The sequence below is a fragment of the Oreochromis aureus genome, linkage group 5 (assembly GCF_013358895.1).
Source record: "Oreochromis aureus strain Israel breed Guangdong linkage group 5, ZZ_aureus, whole genome shotgun sequence".
In the NCBI taxonomy this organism is placed as follows: Eukaryota; Metazoa; Chordata; class Actinopteri; order Cichliformes; family Cichlidae; genus Oreochromis; species Oreochromis aureus.
This window is the reverse complement of record NC_052946.1, coordinates 12,431,028-12,450,964: the sequence shown is the minus strand read 5'-3', so window position 1 is coordinate 12,450,964 and position 19,937 is coordinate 12,431,028. Positions and strand designations below refer to the sequence as shown.

Here is a 19,937-nt window from a genome sequence, read left to right as displayed (position 1 = left end):
TACGGATAGGGTCTGAATTATTTACAGTTTGGATACAGGAAACGGAATTAATTAACATAAAAAACTTTTGCTTTTTCCCCATCATAAATCAAACCAGTGTTGGCCTCACACTGTGCTTTGAGCAGTTGTGGTGTAATAAGCTGATATTATCTTACCTTGAGTGTTTTGCCTTGTATGCTGAGAAAATGCTCACTGTCTGGCATGGGGCCATTCATGGTTTGGATCTCTTGACAGCTAGAAGGCAAACGGCCTTGGAGAAACACAAGAAGAAATAAATAAATATTCTGTGGGGGAACGGGCTCGCACGGTGCACAAATGTGCAAATGTTGGCAGTCACATCAAGTGGGGCAAATCTCTTTATCGAACCAAAGAAAATGAAACACCCCTCACACTTTGATGTCCCACAGTACCGGGAGAAGCAAACAGGCTAAACACCAAATCTTTGATATTTGCCATGGCTCATAAATATTTCACTAAAGGCCAGATTTCTGAAATGACTAGGTCGTGTTGAGCCATTCCTTGGATTTTGTCTAATCCTAGTAGCCTTGACCTTTGTTAAAAGAAAGGAGTTTTATCTCAGCACTCACAGTTTGGATTCCTGCAGACCTTTTTGGCTTCTGGCATTACATCTGGAGAACACCCGTCGCGTTTCTGACCACCGGCTGATACACACTGCACCGTCCTCGCCGTCACTCCATCTCCACAAGTCACTGAACACTGAAAGGAAGCAACTTATCATAACAGTTCGAAGGTAATTCTTGCAGATGAAAGTCTGTCAGCAATTCTGTCTTCAAAGTGTCACTTTTTAAAAAAATGGACATGATTCATTCGACCAGTGTTTAAGCTGAATGCTGAAACACTAGTTGAAGACAAGATTTTTTGCATACAATCAGCCAACTGCTACTGTTTTAATGTCAAAGAAAGCCATGAATCCTCACTAAAAAAAGAGTAAATATATTTTGGATTAATTTTATAAAAAAAAAAAATATATATATATATATATATATATATATATATATATATATATATATATATATATTTAATTTAAAGTCAATAGTCATGCCTGGCGAGGTGAAAAACAGTCCATTTTATCATGCATTTAGGACTGACTTCAATCTGCCTTTGATACACTGATAAATCACTACATCCCATTTAGGAAGTCCAGACTCACTCACCGGTCCCCAGATTCCAACCCTCCACTCTTGCAGCAGAGGGCACGGGCCCAGATTACAAGGCATGTAGCTCTCAGGAGGGGTCCCAGGGCAGTTGGACAAAGACTGATGGCCATACTCATAGTTGTCATTCTCCACATGCACCTCACTGCATGAGATCAGACGCTGGCGGTAGCCCTGGCCACAGCTGGCTGAGCACTGGAGGATAGCATAAATCACCGGCATGAAAAAAAGAGAACAGTGTGCTTTCCATCATGTGCGCGTCATTGGACTGAAAGGTGGTGATTTGCACGCTCGTTCTGAAGAGCAAAGAATTACCAATTTAACTCAAACACAACTTTTACAATTAAGATGTGAAGACAAAAAAAATGACTGACACTATATTATCTAGATGTCACACTCTCTGCTCGTTTGACTCTCACCTCAGTCCATTCCCCTGTAATCCAGATGAATTCGCAAGCGTGGGTGTTGCAGCTCTCTATTTCTGGGGGTCTGATCTGGTTCACGCAGTACATCGCGTGGACCTCCCGCTGGTTGTGGTCCACGCACTTCAAGGCTCGTTGCCGGCGGCCCGATCCGCACGACTTACTACACTGTAGAGGAGACAAGACAGGAAATAATCTTTCACAGAGAGTACAAATAGAAAAAGAGCGGTATTATTGGAAACTCTGTGGCACTGCCAAATTAAAGTTGCAATATACAGTGCACACACAGCAAGGAACCTCCAGTTCAAGCAAAGCATGCATTCAGTCATTAAGCACTGCTTTGGGCTATACAGATGTTAAGAGGAGGGGAAAACACAGTGCTTACATCCCGTGCCAACAACGTGTCTGTTGTCTCTAGACCCTTCCCCTAAAAAGAGCTTTTTTCTTTGTGTCAGACAACAATCATCTTCTTATTTTGAAAGTAAAACTTGAAGCATGGTACCCATTCATCCCATTCTTTTATAACAGCTCATTAGATCAGACCTAATATCAATGATGTATATTTTCTAAACAGAGCTGCTTGAGGGCAGATCAGCAGCACAGCTTAATATATCTCTGAGGAAATTTGTGGTATACAAGGCTGGAAAGAGAGACAGATATCTATGATCAGGGTGCAACAATCTAATAGTAAGTGCAGAATTGTGTGATCAGCCCCTGACCTATACCAGATAAATATCCATATCAAAGATCGGAAAAGCGAAATGGGCACAGTAAAAACCAGTTAGCACCATTTCGTGCCATTGCACAGGTCATCGTGGCAAGTATTAAAAGCATAAGAGCAGCAGAATGAGGTGACTGGGATTAATTTGTTGTTTTTGTAATCATAGAACTACTGTAATAATGCCTTGTAAAGGGGCTTATGTGGTGGTTCAGATATTACAACACTCAAGCTTGCAAGAGTCATAAAGATTTATCAAAGGTCCAGAAAGGCTTCCACATGTGTCAGAAACACTCACCAGTCAACCAGCAGGTCTTTGTCACTCTTAATATCTTTAACTTTGTCAAACAACTGAATTACCTTAATCTGTCATGGTGAGTTGTGCTGTCCTGACAGGTATTCAGGTTTTAGGTATAGTAAGATACTATAATTCATTCTGAGATGTACAGGGACAGGATACTGTGTCCTGTCCTTGTACAGGGCATGGAAAGAAGTACTGTCTGTGTGAGATGTAACTATCTTATGTGTGGGTACAGTGTAAGTGTCTAAAACACGGTAATACTTCCTAGTTGAAATGTTTTAACTGCCTCCAGCTGTTAAATGGGACCTCCGAACACTTCTGCAGAGTGATTGGACTCTTTCTTTCAGAAAGGCATTTCATGTTGTTTAGTGACGCACATTCACCATCACCTTAGCAAAGTGAAGAAGGAGCTCCTGGTGCATTTGCCGTTCTAATAAACAGCAAACATGTGCAGATTCTGTCCTTCAGAAAATAGCTGATCATTACATTGCACCAAATAAAAATGGTTAATATTAAAGGCACAGCTCACCCCAAAATCATTTACTTATTTTTTTCTCTGTTGCTCTTGATCTATCCAAACTGACCAAAGCAGAGAAGAAAGAAAATAGTTCCCAAATAAAAGCTCACAACAAAAGTTGCTTTTCTTCCCCTTCTTATTTATTTATTTACTGTTTTATGATTTCTGAAGACAGGGGTTTTTTGTCACTTTGAGCAGCACATGGTAAGTCACATTTGATCCCATATATCCAAAAGAAAGGTAAAATTTCTACCCTGGAGATCTCCAACTCCAGCTCTTAGCAGTAAAGAGTACATTTCCCTCCTGGCACTAATAATGGGGCAAGTAACAGGCAGCTCTGTGTAAATAAAAATCATTACAGCTCATTGAATTCTCAACCAATTTTCGAGGGCTTTTGTTTGAGTATAGATTAGAATAACCATCTGACTGGTTATTGGATCCTTAGTGCCAATTAACAGTTTTGCCAAACTGAATATTTTTTGCCTTGTCTTTGAGTTTAAGTAAATAGACTAATTCGCTAATGAGAGGAACTTGAGTTATTTTGGGGCAGGGGAAAAAAGGGGATTGGCTGATTTTCATCTGCCTCTTCTGCTCCCCTCCCCTTTGGCCTCCTGACAGGCAGCCGTGCCTCCTACAGAAGCAGAGACTCTCATCCTTGCCCAGATATGTCAGAACAAATTCATCCGCGGCACTAGAACTACTTGTTTAAGCATGCAGATTACAGTGTTTGTTTGTGCAGACTTCTACTGGCTTACCGGTTGCCAGTCCTCCTCTCTCCACCGGTAGCGAGAGGGACAGTCGGTGACCCGGCAGCTCTGGCTGGACGCTGGTCGGGAGCGCTGGGGACAGCCGGTCTCCTGCGAGCTCCGTTGGTCTTCAACCTGGCAGAACACCTCCCGCTGCTGGATGCCATCGCCGCAGGATGCGGAACACTAAACACAGGACAAGTAAGAGTTTTGCAATGAAATCATTCAATTTGTGTTAGTAGTTATCCATTGTAATATATTTTTATATAGAAGAGTCATAACTGATTTACTCTAAAGTATTTATTAATGGCGAATGCTTTTGCCAAAATGACGATTTTATTCATTTGTGATGTCAGATAGATGCTTTTATAAAGACTATGCAAATTACATTTTAATGATAAAAGCAACCAAGCGTCTGTGTAAACATTTAAGCTGTATCATATCAATGCCAGTTCTACAGGTATGTGAAGAATCAAAGTCGAAGTCTGGAAAGTGTTTTGGCACATCTGTGTTTAATCTAGAGCAGCATGTTTGAAATGAAAGCGTGTCTTTTCTGCTGACATACAGAGCACATTGTGTAGAGGGTAAAATGAATGAGACTGGGGGGTGGGGTGGGGGGATGCCTGTCGTTTTCTGCCCTTAACCTTAACTGAAAAGTAAAACAACTGTCTTATTTTGACTGTTTGAGATTTATTTGTAAGACGATATCTTACACTAACCAATTTTTGTCTCCTTTCAGACAGACCGCACTTCACCGATATCAATGTAATGCTCCTGGATCACATAACACCTATGTAATAACAGATGATTTAGAGACAAATAAAGTGATGGAGGTGTAAGGCGCTTTGTGTGTTCTGGAGCTCAACCTATAAAAATGCATTTACTACAGGCATATTTATGTGTCCATTTATCTGTAACTCAGTGAAGCAGCTGAACTTTGAGGCACTCCAGTGTGCTGTGCTGTGCTTGACTAAGAGCCTCAAGTGGAGTATCATTTTCTCCTTGCATCCTGCTCCACAGCTGTTTAGAGGGGGACGCACATCCTCTCTGACATGTAAGATGTTTCTGTGTGCTCAGTCCACTCAGTCCTTTTGACAGAAAAGGTGTTGAAAGGCAACGACCAGGTGCACTTTGTTGGGTTTGTTTGCCGTGATGACGCGAGTGTATTGCCTCGAGTAGCACATTCAAAAGACCAACATGTGGTTCCCATTGGTGAGGCAAAAAATAAAATTTAAAAAAAGAGAAAGAAGGGAAAGAGGGCATGGAAGAAAAAGTGGGAGAGGGGATGAATGAAGACAGAGAGGAGAGGAAGTTGAGGACCACAGGAAAAGAAGCTATAGAGATGAAAGGTGTAGATTTACACTGGCTCTAATTCAAATACAAAGAAAGGGGTGCACATCCATCCTGCTGCCCAACCTGGTGCACGGCGGTGCCGTAGCACCAGCGTACACCACCTCAGACTCTGGCTCCACCCTGGCAAACCGCCGTGTGATGTTTAAAAGCAATCATGCCTCAGTTAGTGGCTTAGCATGGTCCATGAAGGCAGTCAGGTTCAGCTGTGGCCTGTTTCACACATATGGATATACTTGCCTGTAAGCTGCAAAGTATTAAAGTGGGGCTACGAGAGAGAAACAAAGCCAACATGTCTGGCACCGTGAGAACAAATAGCTAAGAAGTGTTTAATGGCGGGGTCAGAGAGTCCTACCTCCCCCCAGTTGCCAGTTTTCCACTTAGGACATCGTCCACCTCTGCAGCGGCGCCGCTCGCTGGGTTTGGACGACACGTGCTGGCAGTACTCCTCTGGGACAGGACGTCCTGACCGGGTCACACAGCTCACTTTGCGGGATTTGAAGCCTCTTCCACAGGAGGCTGAGCACTGCAAGATGGAAATAAGGAGGTCAATAAGAAGCAGAAGTATGTTTTAACCTAAAGCAGAAAGCGTAAAAAGTGACACATTTCAAAGCGATGAAACTCAGATTGATCATTTCCTTTTTATTGTTTTTATTGAGGGGGTATTTTGTTGATATCAAGTTTAACTGTAATTGATTATTCAGCATTAAAAATGGGATGTAATCGACAAGAAATGAACAAAAACCTCATTAGTATTTGTGAACTGGTGGGCCCTATTTGTCATTCACAAAAAAAGGATGTGAGACCTGATTACATGCGGAGAGGTGGTCCAATGGTAAAGCGTGCCTGATCATCCCGGCAGCAGTTTGTTTCACCTCCGGGTTCACCGAGTTACTGAAAAGCTAACTCGGTGTGACAGGCAGACTCACACACACACACACAGCAGCAGCACTAAGGGAGGAGTGAGTTGGGCTGGACTGTGCTTGGATAATCAAAGGGGGCGTTGCATGTGGGGATGGATGGGAAGCGACAGGCTCAGAGTTGAACGAGTACGTGGCCCAGCATGTGGCTCTGTCCTGATCAGCAAGGGACTGTACTGGACAGGAACAAGCTGTGACCCCTCGCCTCATTCAAGAAAGTGAAAAGGTAGGAAGCCTTGTAAAAGGAGGGACGACTAAAGTGCTTGTTCCCCTTTATAAACGCAGGCATGCCAGTACATTTTGTAATGTACTTAATTTATTGTAATTGTCTTGCAGGTAAATTGTTTATCCAATCAATAAAGACAAACGTGAGTCATATCGACACTGTGTGGTTATTTTAAGGAGACTTTGTTCAAATTTTGTAAGATTTCACATCATAAAATTACACTCTCCTGCTACGCTTGTGTGTCTTTACTGGAATAGTACATGCGATAAACGTGGTATATATTACTATTTTTCATATATTGGTGTAAAATAACTTTGCATGCAAATCTGACAGTGCTGATGTGTAAACATTGCTGAGAAGACAATTTCCACCCATGAAATTTAGTGGCAGATCTTTGGTCTACACACTGTGGAATGGCATGTATCGATCCTCCACCAATGTCACTTTATTTTGTTTGGCTTTTGTCTTTTATTTCATTTTTCTAAATCTAGATCACAAGTAATTTCCCACAAGTCTGTCTGTGCTGAAGAGATGAATCAGGATGGGGCCCCTCACTAGATCAAATGTGACCTTTGACCTGCCAGTGTACCACTGAATAGTCTTGCTGACGCCACCTTTTATTCAAGTCACTGTCAAAGGCCCCCACAATGGTCCACTGTCATTAACCCGCATTAGACCAGAGCAGAGGGGCCTGCCAGAAAGGGGGCAAAGGGCGCTAGCAACTCCATAGCTGAGCAGGCAATACAGAGCTTCCCAGAAAAAGCCTCAGCGTGCATTAAGAGTGAATGAGCACAGTAAATGCAATGGGAAGTACAGAGAGGCATTGTCCCGCAGGACTGAGATTTACCTTAATGGAAACAACTTTCAACTCTTGACACATGGTGAGAACACACTCTCTGACAGAGGTCAACAGAAGCCCTGAGCGCATAAAACAACAAGGGTAATGCTCGGGAAAAGAGGACTTCTTTATAACCTATTTGCAAGCTTTCTTTTCTCATCTTTTAACCTAAAGCACTAAACAATAAAGGCCACTTCCTTTGCATGAACACACTGCAGTTATCAAAAAGCTTGGACTAGTGAAATCTTCTTATGGGGCTTAGCAGCAGGAGTACAGCGTTGCAAGCACTGATGCTATTAGCATTAATGAATGTTGCTAAAGGCACAGGGATTGGTTACTGCAATTTCAGCATTTCATTTTTTTAAAAGCCAGTCAATGCAAATCACCAGCAAGTTTTAAGTCGTGTCTTTCCCTCAATTTAAAGCGACCTCGGTGTGGTCACTGTATGTGATGTAAACCTTTTTATTCAGGCAAGAATGAAAAAAAGCCTTTGATAGTACCTCTACTTCACTTTAATTGTAACCTTTTCTGCAAATGAACAGAAATCCAACAAATCTGTAAAAAAAAAATTAAATATTGACATAACATTATAATGAATGAACAATAAATACAAGTAATTACATAAATATACAGAAATATTCTTGAAACATAGACTAATACTGCCATTTGTGAATAAGAGACATACATTATACTTATTTCAAGAGCCTGTTGATATAGTGTTTGTGTTATACTGCTATTCTGTGACAAGAGGTTGACTGCTTAGACTGACAAATGAAACTGGAGGGGATTATGATATAAATCGCTATTGTGTTCCACTTTCACTGATTCAACCTAGATTTGGTTTTGTGCTGCCATACAATCACACGTGGGAGTCATTACAAGTAAAAGTTCTCATTAGTAAATGACGTGTGGTAAAAATGTACTCACTGCTGTGTTAACAGGCCCTTAAAATAAGGTGTGATGTTGGTTAGAGCTGCCACGATTAGTCGACTAGTCACGATTACGTCGACTATCAAAATCGTCGACGACTGATTTAATAGTCGACGCGTCGTTTGAAGCTTTGTAAGATCACAAAAGACGCAGGAATAAGTAGTAGGATTTAAAAGTGTAATAACGGACTGAAACAGAAGATGGCAGCAGTGCATGTAAAGGATGCCAGCTGCCGTTAAACCCCGAAGAAGAAGAAGCTGTGTCCCAGAATTCATAGTGCGGCCCAGCGCAGTTGTCAACAATGGCGGCAGCTAGTTAGTTTTAATATTACTATTATTATTCTTTCTGGGTCACAAAATAAACGTTTAACATATTTTCAAGCTGTAAGTTTTACGTCCAATCGATGCATGATCTGATTAGTCGACTAATCGCAAAAATAATCGGTGACTAGTCGACTATCAAAATAATCGTTTGTGGCAGCCCTAATGTTGGTACAGACATTTATGACCAAGAGAAGTCAACTGGGTGGGCTTCAGGCAAAGTTGACCCTAACCACAGATTCTGGATCAGTTTGAACCGTCCTCACTGTAATGTTAAGCGTTACGGGGCAGGAGATGACACGCGCTACAGATCTGTGTTTAGGGCCATCATCTGCGCAGGGTAGCATCGACAACTCATGCTTAATCTTAGCCAGCCAAAATCCCTCCAGTGCAAGGGAGAGCAAGATACGGCAGGGGGGGCAATCATAACAGAGACTGAGGTAGACACATTAGGTTGGCTCAGAGTAAGAGCTCTGAATACAAAACACCATTAACTTCCCCTGTGGTCACAGGTATTACATGTTTCAAAGCATGACATTTAACAGCCCGTTCTCTTAAATGTGAGACAGTCAAAGACAATTCAAACATTATTTCATCAGATCTGTGATACACTTTGCATTTAGCTGATCAATCAGATCAGTGCAAACTGCTCATGGAAAAAAAAAAAAGTACAGAAGAGGCATCAGGCAAAAGCAACGTGCCACAATAAACACCTAACCAACCAAAAAAATTTAAAGGTTCTCTTTTTGAAAAAATATTTATATCTCATATCTCCCTTGTTTGGAAAAAGCACCACTGTTATGCAGGTCATCATTGTTTAATGGCTAGTTGAGTTGTGTTTTGTTCCAAGTGAGGTATTGTTGAGCATAGCATATATAGCAACTCCAAGTACTTACTGTACAAAGCAAACATTAACTAACATAATATAAATACACTCATATTAAGCACCTTTGAAGGATTTAAAACTACTGTTTTGGCCACACTAAGGAATTCTGGGTGCAAACCCAAAACTGGAATACAATGGCTATCCGGCCTAACTACCACAAAGTCGTCGGAAAGAGACACTTTATTTTACAGTGGCAGTACAGTCACTGTTCGCTGGTGTTTACTACTGATACTGGACGTTTCAGGCACTTTTGACTTGACGTATGTCTCCTTCACTGTCATTGTCATTACGGGACAACAGCGTTGCTGCTTTCAGGGGGGTAGATACATAAACTGTAAAATAAAGTGTCTAAATAAGATTAGTAACTTCTCTACATGTGCCTTAAAACAAATTGAATTCCTAATATAATAGCCATTTCATAGATGCATATAGTACAAAGATGTATATATAGTATACAGCCCATATACAGTCAATATGTAAGGTGGTGCCTTTTACGTTCATAACAGAACATCGACTATATCGTGTAGCACCTCATACGTGGAGATCGTGGGCCATTCTTTGGATAATAAAAGAACAAGGCAGCATATTGTATATTCCTGATATACAAAAACATTCATCAGTATTTGCATATGAACAATGATTGGCTAAATGTGCGAATACAAAGAGCTAAGACACCAAATAAGTCACTTTTTAAAAGTTAATACTATTTACAAGAGATAAAAAGGAAAACATCTCTCAATAAATTATCTTTTAAAAACAATATTTTACAAAACTAACTTTGATTGTGATACAACGTAATCCTGAATTATTAAAATAAAAAGAAGAGAAAACTAGTACGAGGCTCAACAACAGTTTTCTAACTACTCATGAAAAAAATTCTTACGGTCACAGCTGTCACTGAAGTATTATTTTTTTTTGTGTTGTACTTTGTTGGGCATATTGCAATTAAGCATATGTTTGCCATTCAAGTGCAACAGAAATGAATCTTTCCAAATGTCTTGAGGAAAAACTGGCTGACCAGTTGCCGGCAGCAGAGAGGGAGCAGTAAGTGGAGTGGGTTAAAGGTAAAAAGCTGGAGAAGCTGGAGTGTGACATCTCCAGTGTAAAAGCACCACAGTCAACCTGCCTCTTTAAAACTGTTTGTGAAAGAGTAAGACTACATGCATTTGAACATATGTGAGGTTAAAAAAACCAACAATAAAAAAACGGTTATAAAGTATTTGGATTTTTTTTTTTTTTTATGAGCGTACCGAGGTCCATGGGTCTGTGCTCCAGTGGGGGTTAGACGGGCATGGCTGAGTATTGCACTGCTCACGATCTGGGGGCTTGTCATGGATCTCGCAGCTCAGATCATTGAAACGCTCGCCGTTTGGACGCTGACACACCACCAGCCTTGTTTTTATCCCACCTCCGCATGGCTTCGTGCACTGAGGACGACAGACGGAGAGGTCGCATTTTATAGATGCAAGTTTGTGGACAAAAAAAGGAGCTGACAGCCATGTTTTCATGTCAAAATATGCCTGTCTTGTGTGAGACTACTTTAGTGTGTCCTTCTTACCTCTCCCCAGCTGCCATACACCCACTGTGGACATGGCCCTGATTCGCAGGATCTTTGCTCGCTGGGTCGGCTGCGATCTTCACAGCTGTTGGCAGGGTAGCCGTTCTCATCCTGGCACACTACCACACGCCGCTGGAAGCCTCCTGCACATGTGCTGGAGCACTGTTTTTATTTTTTTTAACAGAGATAAGAGGGCACAAAAATAGTTCCTCGTTATTCAGGTGTAATAGAGTTTAGTGGATATTTTATGCTTCGTTTAAACATAGTGATTAACAAACATATTCTCAGCCTCACAGTATTAAATCAATGCGCATACAGTATGTGTAATATGAGGTGTATATGATGTGAACACAAAGCCCACGCAAAATTCTGACAACACAGAGACGTCACATGCGACTTGGCTAAACTTCTCTGCTTCTAAAATAACGTTCTGAGGAAGGAAGCGTAACCAGAAATATCTTAAATCCTTCCCAGAATTATTTAAAGGTCACGGCTATTTTTTGTCAAAGATTATCAGTAACCCAGTTAAAACAACAAAGAAAAAAAACTGCAGGAACAATACAGAGAAGGAGCTCAGTGGGACAGGATAGCCTGGGGCATTTAGGTCACACTGTCCTTTGGTGCTATTTCTAAAAGGCTGAGATCTCATCCTAAAAAGAGTGCAGAGCCTAAAGAACAGAGTCCAACTTTTGAGCTCTTATTCAGGACTGTGTAACATTACACAATGATTCTTAAACCCTACCCTGCATCTCCAAAGCGAAGATAATATATAGGTATGACTTTGATTTAGGGCACCTTAAAGGAATAGTCCAAATTTTAGGAATTATCCTCATTCTGCCCTTGCTGTAAGAAGAGCATAGATCTATATAGGAAGTTTTTATGGTTGATATTGAAGTAGAATTTGAATATTGTTAGCTTAGATTAGCACAAAGGTAACAAAGTCTGCCAACCTTTTACTTTATTGAAGTGATTGGTCGCAGAAGATTAATGCAACATCTTAAATATCACACCCCTGAGGTTTGTTGACCAGCATGATGTAATGCATTGTGTTTAGGAAGCCTCACCGCGCCCCAGGGTCCAGTCCGCCATTGGTGGGATTGGCTACGTGGCAGGTTCCTGGTGCTGGTGTTTGGTGAGGACGGAGGTCGGGAATCACTGGAGCGGGACGGGCACTGAGACATGGCACAGTCCTGCTCTGTGGCAGGACGGTCGTCTGGGTCACACTCACTAGCGTTCACTTCTTGGTCACTGAAGTTGACGCACAGCACTTGTCGCGTCGTCTTTCCCTGGCCACAGGTGACTGAGCACTGACAGCACAAACACATGGAGCGGGTGAAGAAATGAAAAGGAAAGGCAAATGCAAATATACACAAATCCAACTGCCATAAAAGGAAAGCTGACTTTCTTTGATAGCAGATTCTTGACATTTATATTCATTGTGACCTGCTGGTGGTCAAACCAGACTTGATGAACGGAACCATATCAGATACAAAAAGATGTCATCTTCATGCTACCAAAGAGCTAACTCAGACTTAACCTGGTGTTAAGGTTACAGCAAAACTAAAATTTCTCTTCAACAGATTCTTACAGTATCACTCTAAATGACCCAAGTAGACATTTTTTAGAAAAATAACACAAGGCAGATCTTCCACCAAACGCTAATGGTGTCTCCAATCTTGCTCCTCCCTAGCAGAGTCCACTTAGTGTCTCGCGTGATCCATTTTACTTATGCAACAGCAGTTGATAAAAAAACATGACCTATCCAGAGGTTTACATGACTCTGTCACAATGTTTCATGTTATTACAGACAGTGTAACATGGTTCTGCATGCATTAAGTTGATGTATATATTGTGACGCTACATCGAGCTGTACTGTGCTGCAGGCTGTACGGGCCAGAGCAGTCACAAAAATCTCTCAATTTGGATTTTTCTGTAACAGCGAGCTAGAAAAAGATGATTTGCTTTGGGTTTATAAATCTGCAGTTGTCAATCTTCTGTTTGTGTGTGTGTGTGTGTGTACATGGGATAGGCCTCTGAAATTTTTTAGTGGCCTTGGGATGATTTAGGATATTTCTTTTCAGGGGGTCAATGAGTGTCTTTGGCTTGGCAGTACATGTGTGGGTGTGCATGGATGTGTGCTTGTGTGTGTTGTGTATGTGTATGGTGACCAGACCTGCAGTCTGCCTGAACTGTATCGCTAAGGCTCTGATGAGAAACATCTGTAAACAAGACTGGAGCCCCTCACTACAGCCCCTTGTATCTCCCAGCTCAAGAACTTCATTCCTGATTCCCCTCTCTCTCTCTCTCTCACACACACGCACACACACACACACACGCACGCACACACACACACACACACAGAAACACACACTCTCCTCCTCTAACTTCACTGCAGTCCTCCTCCAGTCCAACATCCACGCATTCCAGCTGCCACCCTGTCTCCACATCCTGGCTGGCTAACATATTAACATCTGCATAGCGTGTGCAGACACTGGTTGTCAGGGTTAAAATGAGTCTACAGTGAACAATGGAGCAAACATGGAGGGGGGAGAAACACATCTGGATGGCAAATATCGATGACACAATTTAGGTTAATCTGTCACTATAAGGAAATAATTATTTTGTCAGCAGAAAAGCTCTTTTGCAAGTTCTTAGTTATTTGAACCTGAGTCAGCCAATCATATATACATGTTGGTCTTCTTACCACTGTCCATTCCAGCACTTTCCACTGTCCACAAGCCACGACTGTGCACACTTCCCTTGAAGGGGGCTTTGGTAGGTGGGCGCATGCCGACTCGTCGGCCACGCCGCCCTGGTTGTCACGGCAACTCACATAGCGCATCCGTGTCCCTTTGCCACAGCTGGCGCTACACTGTTTTGCGGGAGAGAAAGATTAAGAAACCGGAAACCAACCAAATGAGAAAAGCAGATAAAAAGTAAAATAAATAAAAAATGTGACAACACTGCCAACCTGGGTCCAGGAACCAAATCGCCACTGGGTTTTGTGGCCCGGGTGGGAAGGGACTTTGGTCCCTGGGGGAACAGGGTGGCTGCTGGGACACTGGGCTATTTCACAGTCCTGTGGAAGAAGAGACACATACACCCATTCATGCAGTGATTAGCAAAATGAATATACTGTAACAACATCTGTCCCTGACAACAAAATACCATGAATATCAGAGATAGCTTTTCTGACATGGGACAGTCGTGAGCAACTTAAACTATATTCCTTCGGCTCTACGTTTGAGAGTAGTTATGCTTCCCATCGACCCTTTCCCCCCACTTTACCAAAACAACATTAACAGGGTCCGCCCCGTCAGTTCAAACTATGGATTGTGGCAGTAAGCCACTCAGCATAAAGCCCTGATCCCTGTCATAACAGGTCATAGTGGAGTGGTATTCAGGGCTCCAATGCCTATGCTGGCGTGGTTGTAAACTCCACCCCTAATCCACCCCCTTGTCCCGCACCTTCCGCCTTTCCCTCTTTCCCCTCCATATGCCCTCTGGTGCCCTCTGACCCCGTGTCTTTAGGAATGAGTGCTGGATCGGGTCGCACAGACTTGGGCTACACATTCAGCATGCAGCCTCCAAAAAGAAACAAAATAACAGGAAGCTCTCCACATACTTCCTGTCGAACTTGAATTTGCATGCATCAACTATGGGTTCAGAATATTAACAAATATGTCCTACAAGAAATCCAAGACATGTACAACCTTGTACTAAAACCTCCCTCCATCTATCAGTTTCTCTTTTCCTATGCCCTGGTGCAGGGTGGTGGTGGGACTAGTGGCCTGGTGGCCCACTTCATGGCTGGCTGGTTAGAATCACAACGAGGTGGGGCGACTGCTTCAGGGTCACTGGTCACCAGTCTCTGCTGGCCCAAGCACCGGAATTGCGAGCTGCTGTGACTAGAGGGGGGCCTCATCCTGAGTCTGCATGCTAAGCGCTCTGAAATGGGTTTACGCCCTACGCTGACCAAACAAACCTCTCATTCAGTTCAAAATATTGCAAGTTTCTGTCGGGGTTTCTGTGCAAGTTGTGTGCAAAGTTCACCATACACACACACACACACACAAACAATCGGCAAGAAAATTAACCTGGGTGAGTGTCATTTCCCAACAACGCCCTTTGTCAGTCTACATCATAGGTAAGTGGAGGAGAAGCGCGGCTATGAACTAGCCTACTTTAAATACTGGTAATTATTTATTTGAAGCATGTCCTCTGTGATATAGCTGTGATTTCTGATTTATTTATGGCTGCCACAAATACAGGAGGTTTTGACACAAAACATGTGTGAAAATCAAACTGGGGGTGAATAATTGTGCGCTCGTGGTGCTGGAATCATTGGAAAGTTAGGTGGTAACGAGACAGGGAAATTGTAAGCGAGTGCTTCTTCAGGTCCGGAAAAGATAATGGTTGTAAGTTGGAAAAAATTAGTTAATACATCCTTCAGTCCAACCACTTTCTAAAACATTCATCTATCCATGGAGGGAACTAACTGGAGCCTATCCCAGCTGCATATCGTAGGAGGCAGCAGGAATAGGCTCTTATGACATGTTTGCTAGATAATAGAAGGTCATCAGTCTATCACAGGGTTAATATAGAAAGACAGACAACCAGTCACCCTCAGATTTACATCTAAGGTCAGTTTAGATCATATCTGTATCATGCATGTCTATGGACTGAGTTAGAAAGCCAAAGTACCTGGAGAAAAGGCACAGAAAGGACCCAGCTGGCTGGTAGACTCCAACCCCAAACCATCTTACTGCATTTTTTTAAAAAGAGCTTATTGTAAATTAGTTGATCGTTTACATAATAAGCAAATTTCCATTGTATGTCGAGGTAAGAGCAGGGTAGATAAACTTTGCTGTTTTAAGCTGCAGGTTTGGTCAAACTCTGCAGCGGGCTGATGTTCCAGTCTATGCTTCAATAAGCATAAAGAACTGTTTGTATTTAACCCAGTCTGATTATGTCTGGGGAAGTTGGTTTGGAAATTCAACAAATCTTTTAAAGATTGTGCACTGGGGGTTTGTAAAAATTACAGTGAAAAACTGTAATTTAGTGCAGTCTCACCAGTGTTTGTGCATTTCACCTCCTTCTCATGTGTCCTAGGCTCAACGCAATCATTGCTTCTGCCACACATTTCAAGTGTCAGCTAGATGATACAAGTGAAATTGTTTTCAAGAGAAAAATATGAGGGATTCTGTCTCAGAGTTTTGTCTTCATGGTGGGATAGTGAGGCTGGTAAACTTCCCTCTGCATTTGGAGCAGGCGGGACAGCTTTTATTGAGACCAGGTGGAAATGAAATGCCAGTGTTTTTGTGTACATTTTCAGTACAAGCGTACATCTTCTTCCTTCACACTCAACCACGGAGCAAAAAAAATGCTCTAAGAGTGAGGAGATGATAAGCAGATTGTGGGGAAAAAGAAAGGACCATAAGACCTCTTACCTGGGTGTCAGTGGGTCGCGTGGCTGCGTTACATTCGGTGTCGTCCATGACGGCACCATAAGAGCCCACCACGCACTTCACTGCTCGCATCTGGTAGCCTGGCCCACAAGAGGTAGTGCACTGGGTTCAAAGAGAGAAAAAAGAAACAAAGGAGGCGTGATGGCTAAACACTTGCAACAGTCAGCCAAAAAGACAACTGAGAAAAAGACACGAAAGGCAAGCAAAAAACAGATGCTTTGTTGGAGCCACCAGAGCAACCCCTGCACATACGAGTATATAGAAAAAATGTTAGCTCACTTTAGAAAAGTCTTCTAACAAAAATCATACATGAGGATATTCATATACATTGGACTGGCCGTTTTCCCACTGCAGCTAAGTCAGAGGGTACTATCCCGCGCTTTCTTCTGGCTCACTGCCTTCAGTGAAACGGGGTCAAACTTGTGTGGCGGCAACTTCAGCTACCATTTGATCACGCTTCATTAAACCACTTCAAAAATACCTTAAAATGTGCACATCCTCTGACGAGGGGCACAAAATAGCTCGCATTTTTGGGTGTTCTGTTCTGCACACATACACAAATGAGAATGGGTGCGCACACAGACATATAATGCGCTTTCTGGGAACACGGCTATGAGGACTGTCCGTTGCTTTTGTATCTTTATTTTCGCGACATGTCCTCTGACTCTAAACAGCAGAGAGATGGTTCAGTGCTGTGTAACGAGCGTAGCTTATCTGTGTATCCACCCGATGATTTACATCAGAGACCAATTCATCAGAGAAGTAATAGCAAATTTCTCTTGCTGAGCTGTGACTCATCAACTGGGTAGACTTCCATATTGCATGTATGCAAGTATGAAAGCAGTGGCTCTAAATCTATATATACAGCATACTCTTTTAGATGCCTTGGAAAAAAGATCTGCTATAGAACTATTAAATTATTCAACCGAACTGATTGATTAAAGATAGATTATGCCTTCTTTAAATAAAAAGATTTACTCATTTCAGTATGCAGATAAAATTTTCAATTTTACATGGAACCCTTTATGGTTTGGAGATAGAACCAACCACAGTCAGTTACCATATCGTCTTTTATATTTAGCTTGTCTTTTTTCCTGTCTGCGGTCCCTCACCACCAACCAGTTGTGGCAGATGGCCGTCCCTCCCTGAGCCTGGTCCTTTTGGAGGGTCTTTTTTTTCCGTTAAAAGGGAGTTTTTCCTTCCCAGTGTCGCCAAGTGCTTGCTCATAGGGGGTCATTTGATTGTTGTGGTTTACTTCCTATTATTTTTAGTCTTTACCTTACAATGTTAGGGCATTCAGGTGACTGGTGTGGTTTGGCACTATATAAACAAAATTGAATTGAACTGAAAATAAAACTGTCTCCCACACGCACAGATGTGGATCACAAGATCATGCCAAACTTGCAGCTAGCAATTTTAACAGCTGTAAGTGAACAAGGAGAGACAGGAAGGACAGCATAGGTTGAGAAACAGATGAAGAAGCGTGGATAGAGAAAGGAAAAAGCTCCGCCAATCATGTGAGCAAACTTTTGAAACAGAAGTAAGCTATATCCACATCCACATCATCATACACTGACGCTCTCAGCTGATAAATGACCCGACTTCTTACAGCTTTGAACAAAAACAATCGAGCGCTGTGTACTGAATGCTGCACAGATCATAAATACAGGGGTGACTCACCTGTCCCCAAGGTCCAACCTGCCAAGCGGCACACTCCTGCTGTTGGCACGTCTGCACTGACTCAGGTTTAGGCGACCCACAAAAGCGATCATCTAGACGGTCCTCACCAAACTGACACCACGTCTGACGATGCTTGTAGCCTTTACCACATGTCACAAGGCACTAAAAAAATAAATAAATAAATGTTACAGGTTATAACGCCATTTTTTGCATACATAGTTAATCGCTACATGAGTACAAGAAATGAGCAGTTACAAGTATTCAGATTCATGATAGAGGAAGTTCTCTTTGTTTTATGTAAAGCAGTATATGCATATTAGAAAGCCCCTAGCCCCAAAAACAAAACAAAAAGTGTGTGTTTATTTATGTGCGAGTACAGTCCATATGTATATATTACAGCATAAGGGTTCTGGCAACACCACACGGGAGATCTGAAAAATTCCTGGAATGCAGCCCACAGCTTTGCAAGCTCCTTGCTCTACGATGTGTAAACTGTGCAGCAGTTTAAGAACGATTTCACCCTGCAATCACCTCTTACCCAACACTCATTTGGAGTGGAAGGAGGGGAGTAACTCTCCTAAAGCTGAGACATGCACAATCAGCACTGGGATTTGACATTTGACCCAGATCACTGCTGCTTTAATACTCCAGCATTTACAAAGAAGTCTGTTATTCTTTACGTTGAGTAACCCTAGACACATACTCGTCTGAAAAATCTCACAAAAAAATCACTGAGGGAGTTGAAAACCTGCACAGAAACACAAAAATATACATCTGCAGCTTGGAAATGTGTCCACTTTAACTAATTAGGTAAAAGTCTTATTTTCTTCTTCTTTTTTAATTCTGAGGCAAACAAGACAAGACCAGTAAGGACAGGTGAACAATTAAATTATGACTTCTGTTTTAACCACTTGAAACTGTCGGCCCCAGAGCAAGCCACCAAAGCTGCAGAGAGTGCAGCGCACATACCCCTGGGGTCTTATTTTCTTCTAAAAGCAAAGACAATACGGTAATTGCTAAACTGACCTCAGACCAGTCTCCAGTCTTCCATTGCGGACAGAGGAATTCATTGCAGGGTTGGACGGTCAGCTTGTCCCTTTGACTGCATTTGCTCTCATCGCCACCAGCCTCAGCTGCCTTTCGACACACTGCCCCTCGACGGCGGGTTCCTCCACCGCAGCTCTTGGAGCACTGCAGCACAAACGTTTGAGCATCAACAAGTGTAAACACATACACAACCCGAGATAAACTTGGACAAACATCTGGTCTGTGCGGACAAACAAATCCCCAGACTTCCAACAGAGTTCGTACCTCAGACCAGGACGAGTACTCCCAACCACCCGGGTTACAGTCTCCGTGACAGCCTTCCTTGTCATCAGGTTTGCGCTGACCGCTACAGTAGCGGTCATCAACCTTCTGGGTCTTGCCGTCTGCACGGTTGATTTTGGCACAGTATATTTCCAGGGTACGATATCCTAGGCCGCACTGGGCTGTACACTCACTTTTTCGAGCAACGTGCCATCTACGTAAAGAACAAGTGGGTAAATCTTTGCACTGCAAAGACTAAATAAAGCGTCAGTCAGATGGGTCAAATGGTTTAGAGTGATGGTGCAAACCTAAGTTCACATTCAGCGTTGCATGGCTCAGTGATGACAGCAGGTCTCGCTGTGCCGTGGCACCTCTGGTCTGACACCACCACCCTGTCCGATTCTCTGCTACAGAGAATCTTCCGCTTGCGCTCTCCTGTGAGGGTACAAAAATTGAGGTTTTAAGTGAAAGCCACTCTAAAAAATCTTGACAACACACTATAACAAAAAAATAAATTAAACATGAGTCAAAATGGCAAAGAAAACTGAAGAAAAGCTGTGTCATTTAAATAAAG

The 19,937-nt window shown here is 42.4% G+C and overlaps 1 protein-coding gene across 2 annotated transcripts in view; it reads right to left on the bottom strand.

The window, feature by feature from the left end:
* Positions 1-19,937, bottom strand: part of adamts9 (ADAM metallopeptidase with thrombospondin type 1 motif, 9) — a 41,096-nt gene that overhangs the window by 6,085 nt on the left and 15,074 nt on the right. For both annotated transcript variants that reach the window (XM_031752415.2, XM_039612282.1), the window contains exons 19-34: positions 19,672-19,798; positions 19,367-19,577; positions 19,082-19,246; positions 18,056-18,217; positions 16,358-16,477; positions 13,879-13,986; positions 13,612-13,779; positions 11,972-12,214; positions 10,908-11,069; positions 10,600-10,776; positions 5,585-5,755; positions 3,889-4,065; positions 1,595-1,765; positions 1,176-1,370; positions 588-717; positions 156-250 (exon numbers count right to left, since the gene is read on the bottom strand). In XM_031752415.2, the coding sequence (XP_031608275.2) occupies positions 156-250; positions 588-717; positions 1,176-1,370; positions 1,595-1,765; positions 3,889-4,065; positions 5,585-5,755; positions 10,600-10,776; positions 10,908-11,069; positions 11,972-12,214; positions 13,612-13,779; positions 13,879-13,986; positions 16,358-16,477; positions 18,056-18,217; positions 19,082-19,246; positions 19,367-19,577; positions 19,672-19,798 (2,582 nt within the window). The remainder of the gene's footprint in view (positions 1-155; positions 251-587; positions 718-1,175; positions 1,371-1,594; positions 1,766-3,888; positions 4,066-5,584; positions 5,756-10,599; positions 10,777-10,907; positions 11,070-11,971; positions 12,215-13,611; positions 13,780-13,878; positions 13,987-16,357; positions 16,478-18,055; positions 18,218-19,081; positions 19,247-19,366; positions 19,578-19,671; positions 19,799-19,937) is intronic.